Here is a 19,003-nt window from a genome sequence, read left to right on the forward strand (position 1 = left end):
CCTTTTGAGGCCATGGGATAAATGACAACTCTAATTATGATAAGAAACAGTATAACAATTTTCTTAAAGTGGTTAGTTCTCATTCAACAAATCTTACCACTGTGCTACATGGCCTGTCCTGAAGGAGGCCTTTGAGTTGACCTCGCCAGACATGCAAGATTCGGAGCGCATACCAAGACCCGTTCCGCGCGGGCTACCACCTCGGTGGTAAAATGGACGCATTAAGTGGCAGCCCCTTCTCGGTGAATTCTCACCCTATCAGGATCCAGGCTGGAAGCATTCTTGAGTATTGAGTAAGACCTAGGCGTGCACATCATGCATGATGGCTCAAATCTGAGTCAATCAATGCCTGGCAAAACTAATCCCTCGACATGACATCGACGATTCAGCATCACCAGCATTGCATATATGCCAAAATATCATTATAAAAATAGGATCGGACGCCTCTAGCTGAGGATGCATAGAATCAGCATCAGTTCCTTACCACCAGTCTTTCCAAACGACCATAACGTCATCTTCACAAAAGGCAGAGAGTTATTGAATTACCAGATGCAAAAGTATATAACACAATGGCTTTATACTGCTTACGCACAAGCACTGGCACCAAATTAGTTTCCATGCATTTACCGTGCTAAATAGAGACATGGCTGCTAAATTACAGACCTGACAACTATACAGACATTTACAAAGTTCTGCACACAATTTACAGATACCTACAGCATGGTTTGCTCCAGTTCATAAGCTGCTTAGAAATGCAATAGCAGCCTTTGGACATGGGAATTGGAATCACCTCCAAGCATAAATAATCAAGCTGATTGAGCTGACTGGCACTAGATGAAGGAATTGGCATTGTTAAATTTAGCAGCAACGAGATCGGCACATAGCTTACTTCACATGAGAATCGTACGCATCGAAAACAGCATCTGGGACGACTAAAGGCAACTTATCTATGTACATGAATAGGCGTATGAGATTCTCTCTCGACACCGTTACCATGTCAACGACATCTCTGCTATCAGTATATACCCACAAATCGCCCGAGTTTACCCTCTTGAGGCTATCACGGCAAAAGGGGCATGATCGAGATCTTGAGTTCCTGTAGCATTAAGGCAATATATATAATTATATATGATTAGAAAACTCAAAGCAGAGAAAGAATCTGGACTTCCAGAAGGCAGATGAAAATACAAGACTGGAAGGAAAAAAGGAAATATGAAATACCTAATTTTCAAGTTCTATATAAATACAATAATATCAGTACAAAGATGTATTCACATCATAACGAATAAAAAAGAAATTAAGGGCTTAATCAAGTTATGTTTGCCGCTGCTATCATATATTAGTAAGTACCGGTATCTCAAATTTGGGTTCAGAATAGAAGAACCTCAAACTCTGAAGAAAATATGACATTTTCAGAGTGTCTTTTCTCCTCCTCGAGAAATAACACGAAGATGAAATGCAGATACAATTAAGGACACCAAATAATTCCCACCTCAATCTGTTTTAACCTGTCCTATCAAACAACATTGTACCTTTCATATATCTATGCTTCACTTTTTTTTTTTGATAAAATCCTGATTGCATCAACTTTCCTAGTTAGCATTAGATATGGACAGTTGGTTGCTCCTATCATATAGAAAACTTAGTATACAGACTTGGAATAAAGGAAAAGCTTGAGAGATGAAACACATCCAAAAAGCATCAAACCAGTGGCTCCGACAGTAGGCCTTGAAGAACTGAAGAAAATTAGCATTATCAGAATAAAAAAGAGGCAAGATTAAAAGAGATGATGTGCAAGCGAAAGCACAAACAAGGGCAGCTTCTCGGTTGGTGAAATTGGCAACCAAGCTACCAAGACATTACAATGTCTTGAAAAGCACGTATAAACAATGAGGCAAAAGAAAGGTTAAAATAGGTTTACCCATATCCAAAGCCCAAAACTTAAAGGGAGACAGAAGTATGACTCCAAACATCAATAAAAATTAATATTTTTTCATAGATTAGTCCAGATTCCTCTGAATGAAATGATGTGTCCAGTCATGGATAGTCCAGTTATAAAACTAAATGAATTTTCATCTTATGCATTAGTTAAGCAATTAACATTTTCCTTCCATTTTAAGAGTGCATCAAGGGGGTGCATTTGGTTTAGAGTTGAAGTTGAACCAAACAACTCTAACCTGTCAATTACTCCTCAACAGGCCACTTTATTTCAAGCGCCAAATGGGCATCTTGAAAAGTGGGAGGTTCAAGATAGCCCAGAGTAAACTGTTCCAAGGTTTGAAATCCCATGGGACGGGGTGTCCCGGCTTTTGGCTAGAATGGGATGCCCCGCATCGCACCCCATCCCGGTCGGGCTGATCCACATTTTTTTTTATTTTTTTGATAAATTTTGATCCGACCCTTTCAACGCCAACCCCATCATCCCATGCAATATTTTGTTTGTCATTTAATTTACATATTATTTTATATATTATTCTAAATAAAATCGGTCCGTCTCAAATCCCATGGTGGATAACACGTCACGCCACGCCATGCTACCTCTTGTATTTCACCGATTCCGATTGCGCGCTACCCACCGTGCATATGCTTCGAGATTTGTTCTGTTCACTTGGTGCATGCAATAATTTCTCCCTGATCTCATCCCACAGCTCTGAACACGCCATGGTATCCCTAAGTTATCCTAGGTGCGCGATCAAACGGCCTCACAACCCCTTCCCCTCCGCGCCGAGCGATCGAGATTCTTCCCCTCCGCGTCAAGTGACCGAGACTCCTCCGCTCCTCTCCTCCGATTTTCCTCCTCCGTCTCGATTTGCTTGCCGTTGGCATCCTCCCCTCTCCTCTCCCTCCTCTCTTCTCCGTCCTTAGGTGTGCTCCATCCGGCGTGCCCGTGCTTCCTCCGACGACGACGCTGCCGCCGACGCACCAACGGAGGAAGAAGTCGGCAAGGTTAGTGTCGTCTTCTCCTTCATTCTTCTCCCCTTTCCGACGACAAATGGGCCGTTCTCCCTCATCATCGGCATCCGGCAACGGACGCCCACACTAGGGCTCAATCGGGACAGTCGTACCAACGCCTAATCTGAGCAGGATAAAGCCGAGACGGCCGGGATGGAGGCCGGACAAGCGTTTCGACATCTCGCACTCATCCCTGGTGCCGGAAACTCAAAAGAACAGGGCGGAACAGCCGGGACGGCCCTCATCCCGCTGGGACTTAAATCATTGAACTGTTCTAACCTATCTTTCTCCAAAGTAAAGTGGGCTAGGAGTAGGAAAACCCATTAAATCTAAAATTACCACACAATCAAGTAATACACTGTGGTTTTCTTTTCCCCCCTCTAGGATTAGCTAGAAACCACGAATGTTTCACAACTGTCATTTCATGGAGGCGGTCAAAGATACTAAAAGACCTAACGGCCCATATTCTTTCAAGGCTCCTTCCAACATATTGGGCAGCAGAAGCATATAGATCAAGGTTAACCCTGGTTATGTAAAGAGAGAAACCTGGAATCACATTCTAGAAGTACACCAATAAATAGAATACTATGGAGAGAAAAACAAAAAAAAAAAGAAAAAAAAAACATTAGACCTAGGTAATGGCAAGAAGAATAAACAGGGAAGGCAAGAAGCTCAAAGAAGTTGCGACCATCATTTCTACATTTCATCATAGGCAGGTCTCCAATACCTTTTTTTTTTATTTTTCTCGACTCTTCCCATATCATCTTCGAACTTATCTTTCTACAATTCCTCATCTTTTGTTCTATTATATCACTAGCTTACCTATTTGCTGAGCCTCCTTTCTCCTACAAAGTCTATACTGCAGGCAAAAAGAATAGAGGATTTCAAAGAATCTGACATGAACTGATGCATTTATTATAGACCTAAACTGAAGCAGTATATCCAGTAAGGCAATGATGAAGGGACATTTCCTCCTCATCTTTCTTGAAGGTTCCCTGTTTATGGTAAGAAACTAAGAATTGCAACAGAAAGCATATGTGCATTGCTTGTCCGCAACTCATCCGTTTGGTGGGATTCTGCCATGCCAACTAGTACAGCAGTATCATATAACCATATAGACCTCACCAATCTCAACTAATATTTAGTATCAATGTAGTGCTAAACATAAAAGGAGCCAAAAAGGTGACTTCTATTGTTCAGGTTATCAATTATCATCTATCAGAAAAAGAAGCTGAAAGTAATTTTGCACAAGGAACACATGCCACGTCTGGAGGAACAGTCCACTATTTTATTGTGCCCCCTGGAATATTAACCAACTTAATTACTAACCCATTGACCAATTTAATAAGGGTCTGCCCAATCAGCTTGTACTCTCACACATTTAACCATGAACTAATCTGGACTTTTGGACTTCAGTCAACTAATTCACTCACTGTATTGCCAGATAAAAATAATGCCAAATTAAAAGGACATAACTGGTGACCAGTATGTACAGGATAACTTGACAATATGGTTCTTTAAGGAAAGGAGAGCTACCCCACCAGAGGCAAGATACAAAAGAATTAATTGAGGCCTCTTACAATGACCTTTGAAAACACAAAGCTAGAAGAAACCACTATACATTGCAACCGAAACCCCTGCGACATTTCTTTTGGACATTGTGCAGTCAAATGACCACACATCTGAAACATGAGATTAAGGTGCCTAAATTTTAGCAATTAGTATTAAATATTCAAAGCATATCCTGAAATCGTAAACAATTAGAGGAAACTAACAACAGCACATTGTGATTATCTTAATCAAGCTTTTCAGTACTGACACCAGTACCTGCACTAGCACCAAAGTAGTACAGTGTTAGTATGATCTGGCTCTTGCTACCAACAATCTGTCCGTGGGGCATACCGAATTTTAGTTTCCCTACCAGTACAAGTCAATACATCCCATACATTCAGCTAATAATCTTTGATCTTAAGAACTGATTGACGTGGTATTTCTCAAGGGTACATTTACTAGTAACTTAAAGGAAGGAAAGATGAAGAAAAAGAAAAAGTGAAAGGAAAGAAGAAAAAAAAGAAAGAAAGAAAGAGAGGGAGACGAAAAGGAAAAAAAAAGAAAGAAAAAAAGGAAAGAAAGACAGGAAAGAAGGAGAAAAAGAAAGGAAGGGAAAAGAAAAAGAAAGAAGAAGAAAAAAGAAAGAATGGAAGACAGAAGAAAAAAAGAAAGAATGAAAAGAGAAGGAAAGGAAGAAATAAAGAGACGGAGGATACCTACCGGGATGCTTGACCAAAATTGCCGCTAGGATGGGGTAGGATAGCAGTTTGTCCTGTTCCATGGAGAAACCAAGACACCCCCATCCTAAAGAATTTTAAACCTTGGATAAAAGTAGAAAAATGGCTCATGGAATGAACAAATGCACCAAAAAGGCAACTAGAGAATATATATCTATATATATATATATATATATATATATATATATATATATATATATATATATATATGTATATGTATATATATGTGTGTGTGTATATATGTATATATATATATATGTGTGTGTGTGTGTGTGTATATATATTAGGATTATCACCAATAAGAAAAGGATACTTTTTCCTCAAAAGTTTGAGCTCCTTGCAATTATATGTGCATTTGTCTTTATTTGCTAGTTTTGCAAGTGTGAAAGTTGAATTACTTCAAAGCAAGGTCCACCGTCTTGGCACCAAACCCCATACTAGTACTATGCTGGTACAGTATCGATACGCCCAATATGGGGGGTCAGTTCAGTATACCAAGACTTGGTATGCCCCTCTACCAAGTTTTGATTAAGTATTGGTACAGTACAACTGGTACAGGGGGTATGCACCAGTATGACGAACCATGCTTCAAAGCAATGCTTTAGGTGGGCCACGTACCAGTAACTTACTAATAAGGTACAGTACAACCCTTGTATTGGTACTAGTACCATATCAGATCAGTACAGTAAAACCATAAAACCCGATACAGTTCAATACTTAAAATGTTGCTTGAAACTATCAGATATGTTTTTAATGCAGCCTCAACTACATGCACAATTAATTTGACTAAGATGCTATAAAGGATGATCCCATGTTTATCTTAACGTTTGGATAATGTCTATCTCCTAATATATAGCAGCTTAAAGTAGGTTATATGAATAAACTTCTAGTGCATCTTTGATTATCATCGGTGAAATCTGCCCCAAAGAATGTCATATAACATTACAGATGCTAAGTGTTGGCAACAAACCTGTTATATGTAAAATATGTGTATTTTGTAAAATATGTGGATTTTGTCAACACAACCAAAATACTTGGAACCTTCCCATCAAGAAAAGAACATCAATAGAAACCGAGTCCTAAATTTTGCTGATCTTTATAGATTCTAAAGAACATCACCCTAAAGGCTGCTTCTTCTCAAACCCTATTGGCGCTTTCCTATTACATTTTCCAAATAGATGCAAGATTTTCACCTTGGGTCCCTTTCTCTTGCTACCATGCAAATGTCTCTAATAACCCAAGTAAGAACCTCATTTGCATTCTATATCCCATAATAAATATTTTTAGACAGTTATGTTTTTGCCCCACAATTTCAAAATTCTAAACATCAGTATGCCTCCAAGTAAAAGAAGCATGTCTTACACTAAAGCAAATACAGATCTCATCTTTCCATAGGTTGACTTCAAAATTCTAAACATCGGTATGCCTCCAAGCAAAAAAAGCATGTCTTCCACTAAAAGCAAATACAGATCTTATCTTTCCATAGGTCCAAAATCCAAACTGGGTTTGCTAGAACTACCAACCCTCCAAGGCAATCCCATATAGAAAATAAGGAAAGCTCACACCTGCATAACGTAGTTCTCTCCAAATAATAAGGAAATTGGGTTTGCTAAAACTCCAGTCCGTCATCCTAATTCTCTACAAGCCACCAAATCAAGGCATATTTCAGAATGCTCGGTTTCCTATATTAAATGTTACTAAATCTTTGTAACAGGAATCTTTACTTGGGGTGTTATCACCTCTTCTAAATCTCCCCAGAAACTTGTCCTTGCACCCGCTTCTTTATTTTAAAAAATAAATTCAATAGACCTAATTCCCTGCTCCCATCCTAGAATCTGCTCCTGCACCTTCACCTGCACCCAATTCAGGGTAAATAAGCTCTAAATATAAGAATCACATCAGCATAATAATGATGCATGATAGGATAACCTCCTTCCTCCTCTGCAAATATCTACTTTCCCACTAGAAATCATGAATATACTCCCAACTGGTTAACTTATATTTGTCAACGGCTTCACTACATTTTTTTCTTAACCCCTCGATCCCAATGGTTTAGCATGTCACCGGCTGGACTCTTGTTGCCTTACCCATTATTACTGTGAGAAGAATTTCTTCGACAAGATAACATTAATCAGGATTGAGAACGACACCAAATTCATGCAATTACATACTATTGCTCTTAAGAATGCAGTAGCAAAGATCTAGAACAACCATCAAACCAATTTGGCCATCACTGCACCCTGCCTTCTCTAATTGTAAACCTGATGTACTTCCATCTTATGTTCTTATAAACGCCCCAACATTTTCACTTCTTGTCATAGCCCAAGCCTAAGCTAGATTAACAGACCCAAGCCCAAAACGAAAAAAAAAAAAAAAACAGAGTAAAAACCGGGAAGAAGACTCCCGATAGGAGTCTTCTTCTCCGGCGAGACCCAAGCACATTAGGAGTCCTAGGATCCCTCGAAATCCTAGGACCCTCTATAAGAAGGTCTCCCCTCTCTTTAGAATCGATCCATCGGCCTCTTCTCCCTCTCTTTCTCTCCGATTTTCCCAAAGAAGAGCCGCGGGCACTGTTGGTTTCTCGCCGTGATTTCTCGCCGGTGAGGTCACCGGAGGCCGAGGTGAGTCTCCTTCTTCTTCCCCTCTTTCTTCTCCTTCCTCCCATGCTCCTGTACGCGGCTGCCGGCGACGAGTGTCGCCGATCTACAGTCGGGAAAGAGACTCTGTTTTTGGGTCTCTTTTCCTTGAATTTTCCGGCGCCGACGATCGGAATCGATCGCCGGCCATACTCCTCCGTGACCGGGGGAGTGGCCCCCGTCGGCCGCCGGCCTCCGCCGCGGCGGCCATGGCCCGAACAGCCGGTCAAGGCCAGAGGATGCCGGTCCTCTGTTCCGGCACGGGAAGAACCAAGAAAAAAGAAGAAAAGAAGAAAAAAGAAGAAAAAGAAAAAGAAGAAAAAGAAAAGAGAAAGAAGGAAAAAGAGAAAAAGAAAAAAGAAGAAAAGAAGAAAAAGAAGAAAAAGAAAAAGAAGAAAAAGAAAAGAGAAAGAAGGAAAAAGAGAAAAAGAAAAGGAAAGAAAAAGAAGAAAAAGAAGAAAAAGAAAAGAAGAAAAAGAAAAGAAAAGAAAAGAAAGAAAAAAAAAATAATAATAAAAATAAATATATATATATATATTTATATATATATATATAAGTAAGTAAATAAATAAATAAATAAATAAATAAAAAAAATTGAAATGGATGAGAGAGAGAGTTTCTCTCTCTTCTTTCAGTCTGAACCCTGACTTTCTCTCTCTGGAATTGGACCTTCTCTCTCTACTTTCTCTCTCTAGGATATTTCTCTCTTGATGGATTCCTCTCTCTCTAAAGTTATTCCTCTAGGATTAGCGTAGTGGGAGGTCTCATCTGATGATTTTGATCGAGTTTAGAAAAGAGTCGATTTTAAGTTAGGTTTTGAATTGGGATTTGTTTAGATTTAATTTTAAATTAAAATTAATGTAAAAATATAATTTTGAATAATAGGCACGGAAGAATCACCTAGAAGTTAGTCGATCTGTTCATTCAGTGCTCCGTGAAAGGTAAGTAATGAATCATCTTCTCGAGATATTTCATATTTATTCTGAAAATAAATAATTATTCTCTGAAATTATGCATGATTTATGAAATTATGTTTTGAAAGAAAAGTGCTTTTGAAATATTATGGTACGTTGATTTATGCACATGTTCAGTGAAAAATTATGATACATTATGGTACAAAGTGTTTTGATACAGATCGGATTTATGCTCTCAGCCTGACTATGTTTCAGTGGGCCCCGCTAATGGGGATTATACGTTGGTACTCAGTGGACCCTGCCAGTGGGGGTTGTGCGCTGGTGTTTGTGGACCATGCCAGTGGGGGTTGTGCGCTGGTATTTGTGGATCCTGCCAGTGGGGGTTGTGCGCTGGTATTCTGTGGACCCCGCCAATGGGGGTTAAACGTTGGTCATAGTCAAGGCTGTTGAGTTACGAGTGTTTTGCATCGAATCGGATTTATGATTATATTATATGTGAATATTTGAAAATATTTGATTTGTATTAAAACAGCATGAAATATACTCTTATGTTTATTTGCAACATTATTCTTGAAAATTATAAAATATCTGGTAGAGATGCTTGTTACTTACTGGGCTGTCTAGCTCATTACCTTTCTTTCTATTTTTCAGATTCAGATAATTAATTTCGAACGTGGGAAGAAATATTGGGACAGAGCTTTTAGAGGCGAGATTTAGCATTGTCAACTTCATTGAACGTAGATCTATTGTTTTATTTTTAGTAAAATTTTATTGGATGTAAGACATTTGATTTAATTACTTGAATTACAGTTGAATAATAATTATTTGAATTTATTCCGCTGTGATGCATTGATATCGTGATGAGATGCCTTGCATGCTTATGGAGAGAGTTCTTCATAAGTATGCGGCGGTTGCCATGACCCTCGATTCACAATCTCGGATCGGGGGCGTGACACTTCTAGTTTTGCTTGGATCCGATGATAGGCTGTCATAAATTATGCAAAATACATGCAGATTTTCCTAAAAGTAGGAAGCCTAGACATGGGCCTTCATTTTATAAGAACAGTCAATAAGCACAACTTCTCTTAATATTTTAAGTTATTCCTGTTAGATTTGCAAAATCTTTTAGTGACTATTATATGATCGGTAAAACCATAATACCCAAATGAATGTACTTTTAAATATGTTCTCCAATAAAAAAAAAAAATGTCATCTGTCTTGCATTTAAGAACTTGGAAGACCTAATTACCAAAAATAACATGAGATTTCTCCTCAATAATAATAGCTGTGTTGCTTCTTTCTGATTCTCGCACATATTATATCACAACTTTCTTGAGCAAATAAGTTATGCCCATAAAATGCATAGTTGTTAACTAGTAATCTTTCACATGAAGCTAGCACACAAGTAACAATTTATATAGTTCCGGAGTGCTTCGGTCATCCTCCTACATGGATCAAATATACAAAGAGCAAGACTAATCAAGGATCACCAAATCATCCCAAACCAAGCAGTTTGGAGCATACTGAGTTGAACCATTCGATTACTGGAATGGTTTGGCTGGTCGATCTGGTTCCTAAACCAAACCCTTCTATTAAAAAAAACTTTTCATCCTCTCTCTACCCCTCCCTCCTGCCGCCCCCCCCCCCACCCCAAAAAAAAAAACCCTCAATTCTCCTCTCCCCTTCTCTCAATTCCCTCCTGATTTTCCTCTCCCCTCTCAATGCTTTTTGACAAGGACAACATGATGATGACACTGGCGAGGTTTCCACAACTCCATGGCTAGGGTCAGGATTTCATTGCCACTGCCAACAAACCTTCCCTCTCCTCTCTCCCCCTCTCCCTCCACCTAGTTCCAATATGCCTTGGCTTGGTACAGTGTGGGCCAGTCCCAGACCAAACCAATTACCAGCCAGTATGACCACCGATATTGGTTTGGAGAACCTTAAATCTAATCATTAGTTAATTAACTTTCCTAAGACACCAATGGACTTTATTTCTTAATGGAACTATCATCTAATTGGAATCAAAGAATTACATTTTTCCCCCTCTCCCTTCTACTCATGGTTTCTAATGAATAATAAAAATGATGTAAACCCAAAGTTTGTGAATGCAACCTACTAATCTATATGTGAAGTCACCTGCAAGTTTAGCTGCGGATTTTAACCATAACATTATTGACTAAAAAAACCTATTTGCGCCATCCAATAAAAGACCAACTCACTTGACACAGCAAGAAGGCCTACCGATCTACCATTGTGTATAAATAACAAAAGAAAATAAAGGCACAAGTTCTAAATATTATTGCTCTAAAGTTAAACAGAAAGACTACAAGAAGATTAAAGAAGAATAAAGATTGTCTTTTTGCCTAGCACAGATTAGGAATTAGAATTTTCACTCACTAGCTATTTCTCCATTTATTTTTTTTATTATTGCAAATTTTTAGCTGTTCCCTATTCTCAAATATCCTTTATGTAATTTGGATAATTGCATGATGATCACAAGATTAAGCTCCATCATCTTTCTGCTTTTGATTTCCAGCAAGTCGAACATGACAGATGGTTACTGCAAAGCACTCAGAAAAAAGAAAAGCCCTTTATATGGCGACTACAAAAGACTTGGGGGGAAGTCTTCTTGCACAACATACTCAGAAAAACAAAGAAATGGCAAAATGAAGGAGAGATGACTCTGCAAACAAATGATACCCTTGTAGCCTTCTAGTTCTAGAGTGTGATTCAAGGCCTACAGTGTTAAACATGCACATTTAACAAGGATGTAATCTTAGGTATAACCAATAGATCATGTCCCGAAAGGCTGGTCTTTTTCTACAGAATAATATCTCTTAAAGTTAACGGATTTCATACCATTCACGGTAGCAGTTCATGCACATAGCATGGCTGCAGTTGGGTAACACAATCTTGCTGTTCATCTCCATGCAAATCCCACATTCTTCTTCTCTTTCAGCATCTATATCCGATAACTGCTTCCTCTCATCATCATCTCTTCTCCTATACCTTTCCATGCATATTGCCTTTTGCTTTTTATCTTCCATATCAGTGATCCCTCTTTGTAGTTGTAGCAAAGAGGGAAAAATTACAGCTGGATATTAACTCCCATAAGAACCACAATCCAAAATATAAATATTAACAACAGAAAATAGAGAATGAAAATTCAGGTGCAACCCAAACATTTACCATAAAATTCTTTAATACTTGCTTTCCTTTCATGGGTTGACATGGTTGTCGTTCCATCAACGTAAACCTACATTTGGAAGAGTTCCTCAATTGAAAAGAATATATCCAGCAACAAATGAACAGGGAAGAAATTCACAAGTTCATTATGATCATGTGCAAACCTTATATATCAGAATTCTCAGCAGTCCAAGAGCCCCAGCAAGGCTACAGTCAGTCCATTGCACCAGAAAAAGAAACAAGTGTGCAGCTGGACTATATGACAATCGCATCTGAAGACATGCACCATCATATTCTCCGGGAAAATCAGAAGCCCTACACATCATAATGAAGGATTATAAATTATTAAGGCTTTTGATTGATGCAACAAAACCAAACAAGTGATCAGATATTCAAATATATACAAGAAAAGTCGCTGCTAGAATAAAAAACAGACATATTTTGAATATGTCAAGAACAAAGCAACTTCACAAGGTAAAGGTGGGTATTTTAAAAGCATATTTGAAAGTCAGAGAAACTTTATATCCTCTCATCAATCCAAAAAGTAGATAAAAAGAATGCACTAAATTTTTGTGATCAGAATTACATAGCCCAACCCAAAATAACCACCACCAGAACAAGAGACCATGACATATAAGTGCTTCTTGACTGGCCCAATCCTCAACTAGGCTCTTTACTGATATTGCTGGTACCTGAGTGAATTAAAACAGCATTCCTTGCAGCTGAACCTACATGCTCCTCTCTCTCTCTCTTCCTCCATCCAACAACACAATCACTCCATTCTCCTAAAACTTTTTTTTTTTTTATGGAGATAACATTTTTGATTATCCATCTAACGCAGCTTCCTACATGCTTTTTCACCCTCAACTAACCCAACAACCACAGGCAACCCAGAAATCAACAATGTAGTAATACAAAAAGAAAGGGGCCGGGGGTAGACCGTCGAAGCAGCAAGAGAAATAACTTTGAATAAATCACCATGGTTCTTTACTTTAATAACCTGCTTATTCTCTAAGACAAAATTACAAATGCTTTGAAGATATGCCAATCAAATTTAAGAATGTGAAAGTAAGAACATTTACTTGACTCCAAGCCTTTAGACTAGAATTCAAAGAGACAAAAGAAACACACATGCACACGTGCGTGTGCGCACACACGCACACACACACACACATCATCAATGCACATGACCAAACATGGAGAAGAGGGTACCATTATCATTCACTAGTTGATCAAGCTAACTCCTCTTTTCTGGAAAGTAAAACACGTTTTACAAACAACAATATTGTAGATTAAAAGGGAACACTAAATAAACTAAGCATGTATCATTCATTTGTTAACAGACATACCCATCCATTGATATCACTGTGAAAGCTAAGTAGACAATTATCGAGTCAAATGATGGAAATCCTTCGTAAATCAACTAAAGAATCAGAGACAACTTCAGCAAATGTTTTCGGAAGAAATGAGAAATGCTTTGCTTACACGCATCGATAAAAAGGAATACATTTAGCAATTAAAAATGAGAGAAACAAGGCCACAAACTTTTCTATTAACGTATCTTTATATTCTTAAATTTAACAAACAAATCACAATCTACTCAGTCCTGGTCAGACTGACTCAGTTGCCAGATCAAATCATATCAAGTTTGCTAATTTCCAAGAGTGAAGCGCATTGGCTATTGCTTCAAAAACACAATAAAATGTTCACAAGAAAATTCCATGTAATTCTTTTCTCCAAATGAATCCTCTCATTTTTTTCTTCTCTAATATCATCCATACTCTGTCCATCCTAACTTAAGATCATAATTCAGAAGAACAAGAAGAAAAACCACCACTAAACAAAGACAAGCTCCAGTCACATGGAACGATCCATAGAAAGTTTAAGGTGGATTAAGTTAAAGCTTTAGTTAATAGAATAAAGAACTTGATGATAAGGATCATCATCTCTCAACAAATCATGGACATAGCATAATAATGAAACATAAATGCTTGACGTTCTCCCTCTCCCTCCCTTCTTCTTCTTCTTTTTTTTTTTTTAAGTCCCTCTTTAAAGGCAAAGATAAAGGCGTCCATAGTCCATCACAAAAGAAATAACACCTAGTCACGATAAACTCAAGCTGACTCAAACAAGATTGTGCCAACTTGCAAATGACAACAGCCAATGATACACATTATCTTGAAGATAAAAAAGGGAAAATCTATAGCATTAAATTGTTTCACAAGGATTTACATGACAAGTCCATAGGATAAGTAAACCGATTAAATGTTTACTTATCAAGTTAGCTTAAACAATGTAATGAATAGATTAATTAAGGCCATAATGAGTGCAATGAATTCCATCTTTGGCTTCAATTCAATGATTGAGTTGCCTAACAAGAATCAAAATCATCTTTCCTTGATCACCATTCCCTTGAATAGAAGAATTGTAAGTCCACTCTTAAAAGGGAGGTTTTGTCATTGCTATTTCTATGGGATTGACAATATTTTAGTGTGCATTAGTGAGAAGCATTGATAATATAAAATGGGAATAAATCGAACATATTTAGTATGAATTCTGAGCAGCATTTGTGTATGAATGGGGATGAATGATTTGTTTGATATTTGAATTCCCAAAATAATTATTAAACCTTGGTTCTGTTCCTTAAGCATGTGCATAATCAAAATTTTACATAAGACTCATTCCATTCTAGAATATAACTGGCTATCATGAAACATTAGAATGGAATCGTCATTCCTGTCCCAAGCATTCCTTCCTCTTCTGCCGAGACAGTAGCATAGGAATGCCACTTCCAATTCCTAGTTTTCTATTCTCATTCCATTTTTGACTCTTAAAATCAGATCTTTTATATTCCAGCAAATCAAATATAATGTTATCATATAACTTGTCTTTTAATATGGTGTAAAGGAGTAATATAAACAATTAAATCATTGCTTCTGCTGCTCAAATGATGAGTTCTACCGTGCATTTTCAGTTCTATGAAAGCATGAGATGCACCCTGTCTATCAAGCTCAACTTGTATAAAACACCAGCTCCTATTCCTTAAACTATGTGCACCCATGTATCCTTCTCTTAACAAAATAAATTCCAAAGAATGTACTTATTCTTTTAAGTAAATGAACTATAATTTCCTTGTCCCCGAGGCAGCTGAATACAAGCTCCCATATCTACTCATTCTACAAGCCATCAAGAAACAGACATTGTCGTCCATCAAATTAAACAGTTTGAGAATGCGGCAGCACTTCACTTGCGCCTCATGTCCATTCCATCATATAAATAGATGCCTAAAATTGGCTCCAGCCACTGAGCTGCCTTGCATAGTGAACAAGAATACTATGCTTCTTTTTCCCAAAACTGCTAATGTTTCAACAGTACAGCAAAAATTCCTCTTTTATATCACACACAGATCGGTTAAAATTCATTCAAAACAAAAATTACAAAATTGTCATTAATCCTTCACTTTCTTTGGCTAAAACACCGAATAACTACGATCACCTCCTTGTACACTAAAATAACACATTCTGAGCTTACAAAAATTTACAATTTCATAGAGAAATCAATAAAAAAAGAATTTTCGCTTCATGAGACAGCTAACCAACCACAAACACCCAAAATAATCAACACAAACAAATATGCACACAAAAGGTGCTAATTCCAGAACATAGCATTTTTTAACGAAAAGATCATCCATATATCGGAAGAACAAGATTATAAAAAATTACCATAATCGCCCTCCGTTTAAGTACCTAAGCGATGGAGAAAGTTCTCCTATCTACCAACACCTAAAACAAAAAGTGGGAAAAAACGACTTATGACCCACCAACATCCATCTCAACCAGAAACTCCTTAACACGCGCGCAGGCACACACACAAATTAAAAAAAAAAAAAAAAAGAAAAAACCCAACGCTGCATATCCGATCACATGAACACTAATCAACAGAATCGAAGAAGAAAAGAAGAAGATGATGATAAGCCAAAAGCACTCTCCGCTTACAGCGTGTTAGCATGCTGGATGTCAGCTTCCAAAACTTTGAGCGAATCCTTGAACGATTTCCGCATGGAACCCAGGAACATCTCCAGCTCTAATCATCCAGCGCTCCCGAAACCCTAGTTCGTCGTTCCCTCTCTCCCTCTCTCTCCAAACCCTAAAACCCTCCGTCTCCCTCCTCACCAAACCCTAAGAACTTTCCCTTTTGCTCTCTCTCCCCCTCCCTCCCTCTCTCACGCTCTCCCCCGGGGCGTACGTGTCTTCCTGTTGGCATTCGAAGAGAGGACAAAGATGAAAGGCCTGCGTCGCTGCCACGTGGACGGGAAGCGGCTCCATGCGCGCCAAGATTAGGATAAAGAACCCACGCGAACCCCTGGGTATGACGTCACTTTCAGTGTTAGATACATGAATACACCTTCTATGGGCCCCACTGGGTAGTCACTGGGGTCTAATAGGCGGCTTGAAACCGGGTGCAACAGGCGGCTTCGGGAAACCTCCTTCCCTTATCCACTCCGCCCAGCACCGGGCGCACCCGGTTTTGGTGAGACGAAGTCGTTTGACTCCCCTCCATGCACTCGTGAGGTCCATGGAATTATGAAAGTGTGCTTCCGGGTGCTCCTAAGTGGGTGGCGTGTTGTTGTGAAATAATTCCGCTTCGGGGCTCCACGTTTTCGTATTTATCCGGTCGGCACTGACGTGGTTGGGTTGGTCCCTGCACGGGAATAATGCCGTGTCTAATTGTTAAATTCTTGCCTCTGGCTTAGAAGAGAATGACGAAAAGAAGGATGACACATCCACATGCTGGAAACCTGACTATTGCGTCCCGGGTTTGAGAGTTTTTGAATATAAAATCATTCCTCTTTAGGGACGATATCATCTTATAACAAGCACAAAAAAAAAAAACTTTGCGATATGTACTCACTTGTGTGACCTGTCCCGGTTCTCCTCCCCGATGGCGTTGGAGGGTTAAAATATTCGATGGCGCGATGGCATTGGAGGGTTAAAATATTCGATGGCGTTTGTTAGGAAATGAACTGCCGGCGAGAGAAGTATTTTACGGATCTTTGTCCGATGCTAGGACTGTGCTCATGTTTTTACGGACTGTGCTTTTGCTGAGGAATGTTGGCAACCTCAAGTAAACTTCCGTGGAAAAGACTTTAAGCCAAGCTCTTTGTCGGACCTTATAGATTTTCTATCATTCTCTAGCATAGAGAGTTGGCACAAATCTCTTCTAATTTGGATTGTGTCGGGACTCCAGAGAGCCAATAACGGAAGATTGTTCCAACAAATTAATCACAGGCCTATCGATCTCATAAGAGGAACTCCTATCCAAAGTGCTGCCATACTTTTTAATGCGCCAAGTTTTAACTCCCCGTTAAGCCCTGGGTGCCGAATTTGTTTGTAGACTCTCTTCAATTATCTCCTACTAATTATTTGAGGTGGCAATCCCCCTCCATAGAAGTAGTTAAAATAAATTTTGATGTAGCAGTTAATGGGTAGTGGCTGGTGTTGCTGCTCAATTTGGTCAAGATCAAAGAAAAGACTACTGAGCCTCGCATAGGGATGCTGGCGCTGGAGTGACATGCAAAATAAATTTAAATCAGAGGTTTTCGCTCCGACGAGAAACCTCCGACACTCAAGTTAGATTTAGAGATAATATGAACAGCAACGAATTTTCTGAAAATGATTGATTCACTTACTTTGGTCCTCGAAATTTTGATTACTTATATAGAATATAATATGAACAACAACAAGTTTTCTGAGAGTGATTAATTTACTTACCTTGGTCCTCAAAATTTTGATTACTTATATAGAAGACTGTCGAACAGCTGGTCACACAGTTGTATGAAGATTGTGAGATCCCGAGATTGCAGGACCATTGAGCTTGTCATTGTGAGAGAGATAATCCAGCCTTTAATCTCTCCCATGAAGTGAGGAGGCCGTTACTATGAATATATTGAGTGAAAATTTGAATATCCTTGGGGATCGTGCTTGACCTGTTGGCCTTCTTAAGTTGGATGAGTGATGTCACCTCATGGTACATGAGAGTCCCATCTCTTAATTGCATAGACTGTCAATCAGGAGTTGAGAGTATGGGGGATCTTAACCTTCGTATGCTTTCCATGCGGGGGTATTTATTATTTTTGGCCTTTTCTGCATGATGTAGATGGTTGCCATGGCATGAAGATTGCTAAATATAGAAGGATAACTCAGCTCAACACATAACTCAGGATAGCTCAGCTCATATCAAAATAGCTCATATCAGCATGGATAGCTCTTCTCAGTATATAGCTCAGGATAGCTCAGTTCAGCATATAACTCAGGATAGTTCAGCTCATATCAAGATAGCTCGTATTAGTATGGATAGTTCTTTTCAGCATATAGCTTAGGATAGCTTAGCTCAGCACATAACTCGGGATAGCTTGGCTTAGCACATAGCTCAGGATAGTTCAGTTTATATCAGGATAGCTCATATCAGCATGGATAGCTCTTCTCAGCATATAGCTTAGGATAGCTCAGTTCATATCAGGATAGCTCATATCAGCATGGATAACCCTTCTCAGCATATAGCTCAGGATAGCTCAGCTCAGCACATGTATGGCTCAGCCACTCCAGAATCTACATCATGGATATAAATCCGAGGCATCCCTGATACCACCGTAATACTATCCCCTACACCTGAGTCTGAGAATCAGGCAAAATGAGTACTACTAGAATGATACCTCGAGCCTAGGGACGTTCATCCTTGCATTCCATTAAGGCATCTGTTCCTCATTTAATGCAGGTAGTGGAAGCAGCTTTGCTCTACTCTTCACATGAGTGGCAGCATATGCACTTCTCGTAATGTGAGAGGTAGCTTGTGCTCAGCTCATTTTCAGCCAATCAAAGATTGATCCAAATGAAGATCGACAAGCTGAAGGATCTGGAGATAACTCGATGGGCTACGGAGGTCCTATAGATTGTCCTCTACAGGAGTACAGCTCGGAGAGAAACTCGATGAGCTGGCCCAGATAGAGATCGATGGATTGGAAGAT

General features: G+C 38.9%; 1 protein-coding gene across 2 annotated transcripts; it reads right to left on the reverse strand.

Moving 5' to 3' along the window:
• Positions 1–557: 557 nt before the first annotated feature.
• On the reverse strand, positions 558–16,222 carry LOC105032707 (E3 ubiquitin-protein ligase AIRP2). 2 transcript variants are annotated; one of them, XM_029261114.2, is made up of 6 exons: positions 15,975–16,214; positions 15,702–15,761; positions 12,144–12,294; positions 11,983–12,049; positions 11,653–11,887; positions 558–1,096 (listed from the first exon to the last, which is right to left on the reverse strand). In XM_029261114.2, the coding sequence occupies exons 3-6, from the start codon at positions 12,249–12,251 to the stop codon at positions 886–888; spliced, it is 621 nt and encodes a 206-aa protein (XP_029116947.1). In that variant the 5' UTR covers positions 12,252–12,294; positions 15,702–15,761; positions 15,975–16,214; the 3' UTR covers positions 558–885. The 2 variants fall into 2 exon arrangements, with proteins under 2 accessions (XP_029116947.1, XP_010905526.1); XM_010907224.3 differs by lacking the exon at positions 15,702–15,761 and having other exon boundaries at positions 15,975–16,222.
• Between the last annotated feature and the right edge of the window lie 2,781 nt (positions 16,223–19,003).

This window comes from Elaeis guineensis, chromosome 4, assembly GCF_000442705.2.
Source record: "Elaeis guineensis isolate ETL-2024a chromosome 4, EG11, whole genome shotgun sequence".
Taxonomy (NCBI): Eukaryota; Viridiplantae; Streptophyta; class Magnoliopsida; order Arecales; family Arecaceae; genus Elaeis; species Elaeis guineensis.

Bases quoted from the DNA above. Each gene is read 5' to 3' on its own strand.
- LOC105032707 (XM_010907224.3), bottom strand. From the start codon at position 16,054: ATGTTCCTGGGTTCCATGCGGAAATCGTTCAAGGATTCGCTCAAAGTT. The intron at 12,295-15,974 runs GTAAGCGGAGAG...TATGATGTGTAG, and splicing joins ATCCAGCATGCTAACACGCT to GGCTTCTGATTTTCCCGGAG. The intron at 1,097-11,652 runs GTATGAAATCCG...TTAATGCTACAG, and splicing joins ATGAACTGCTACCGTGAATG to GAACTCAAGATCTCGATCAT.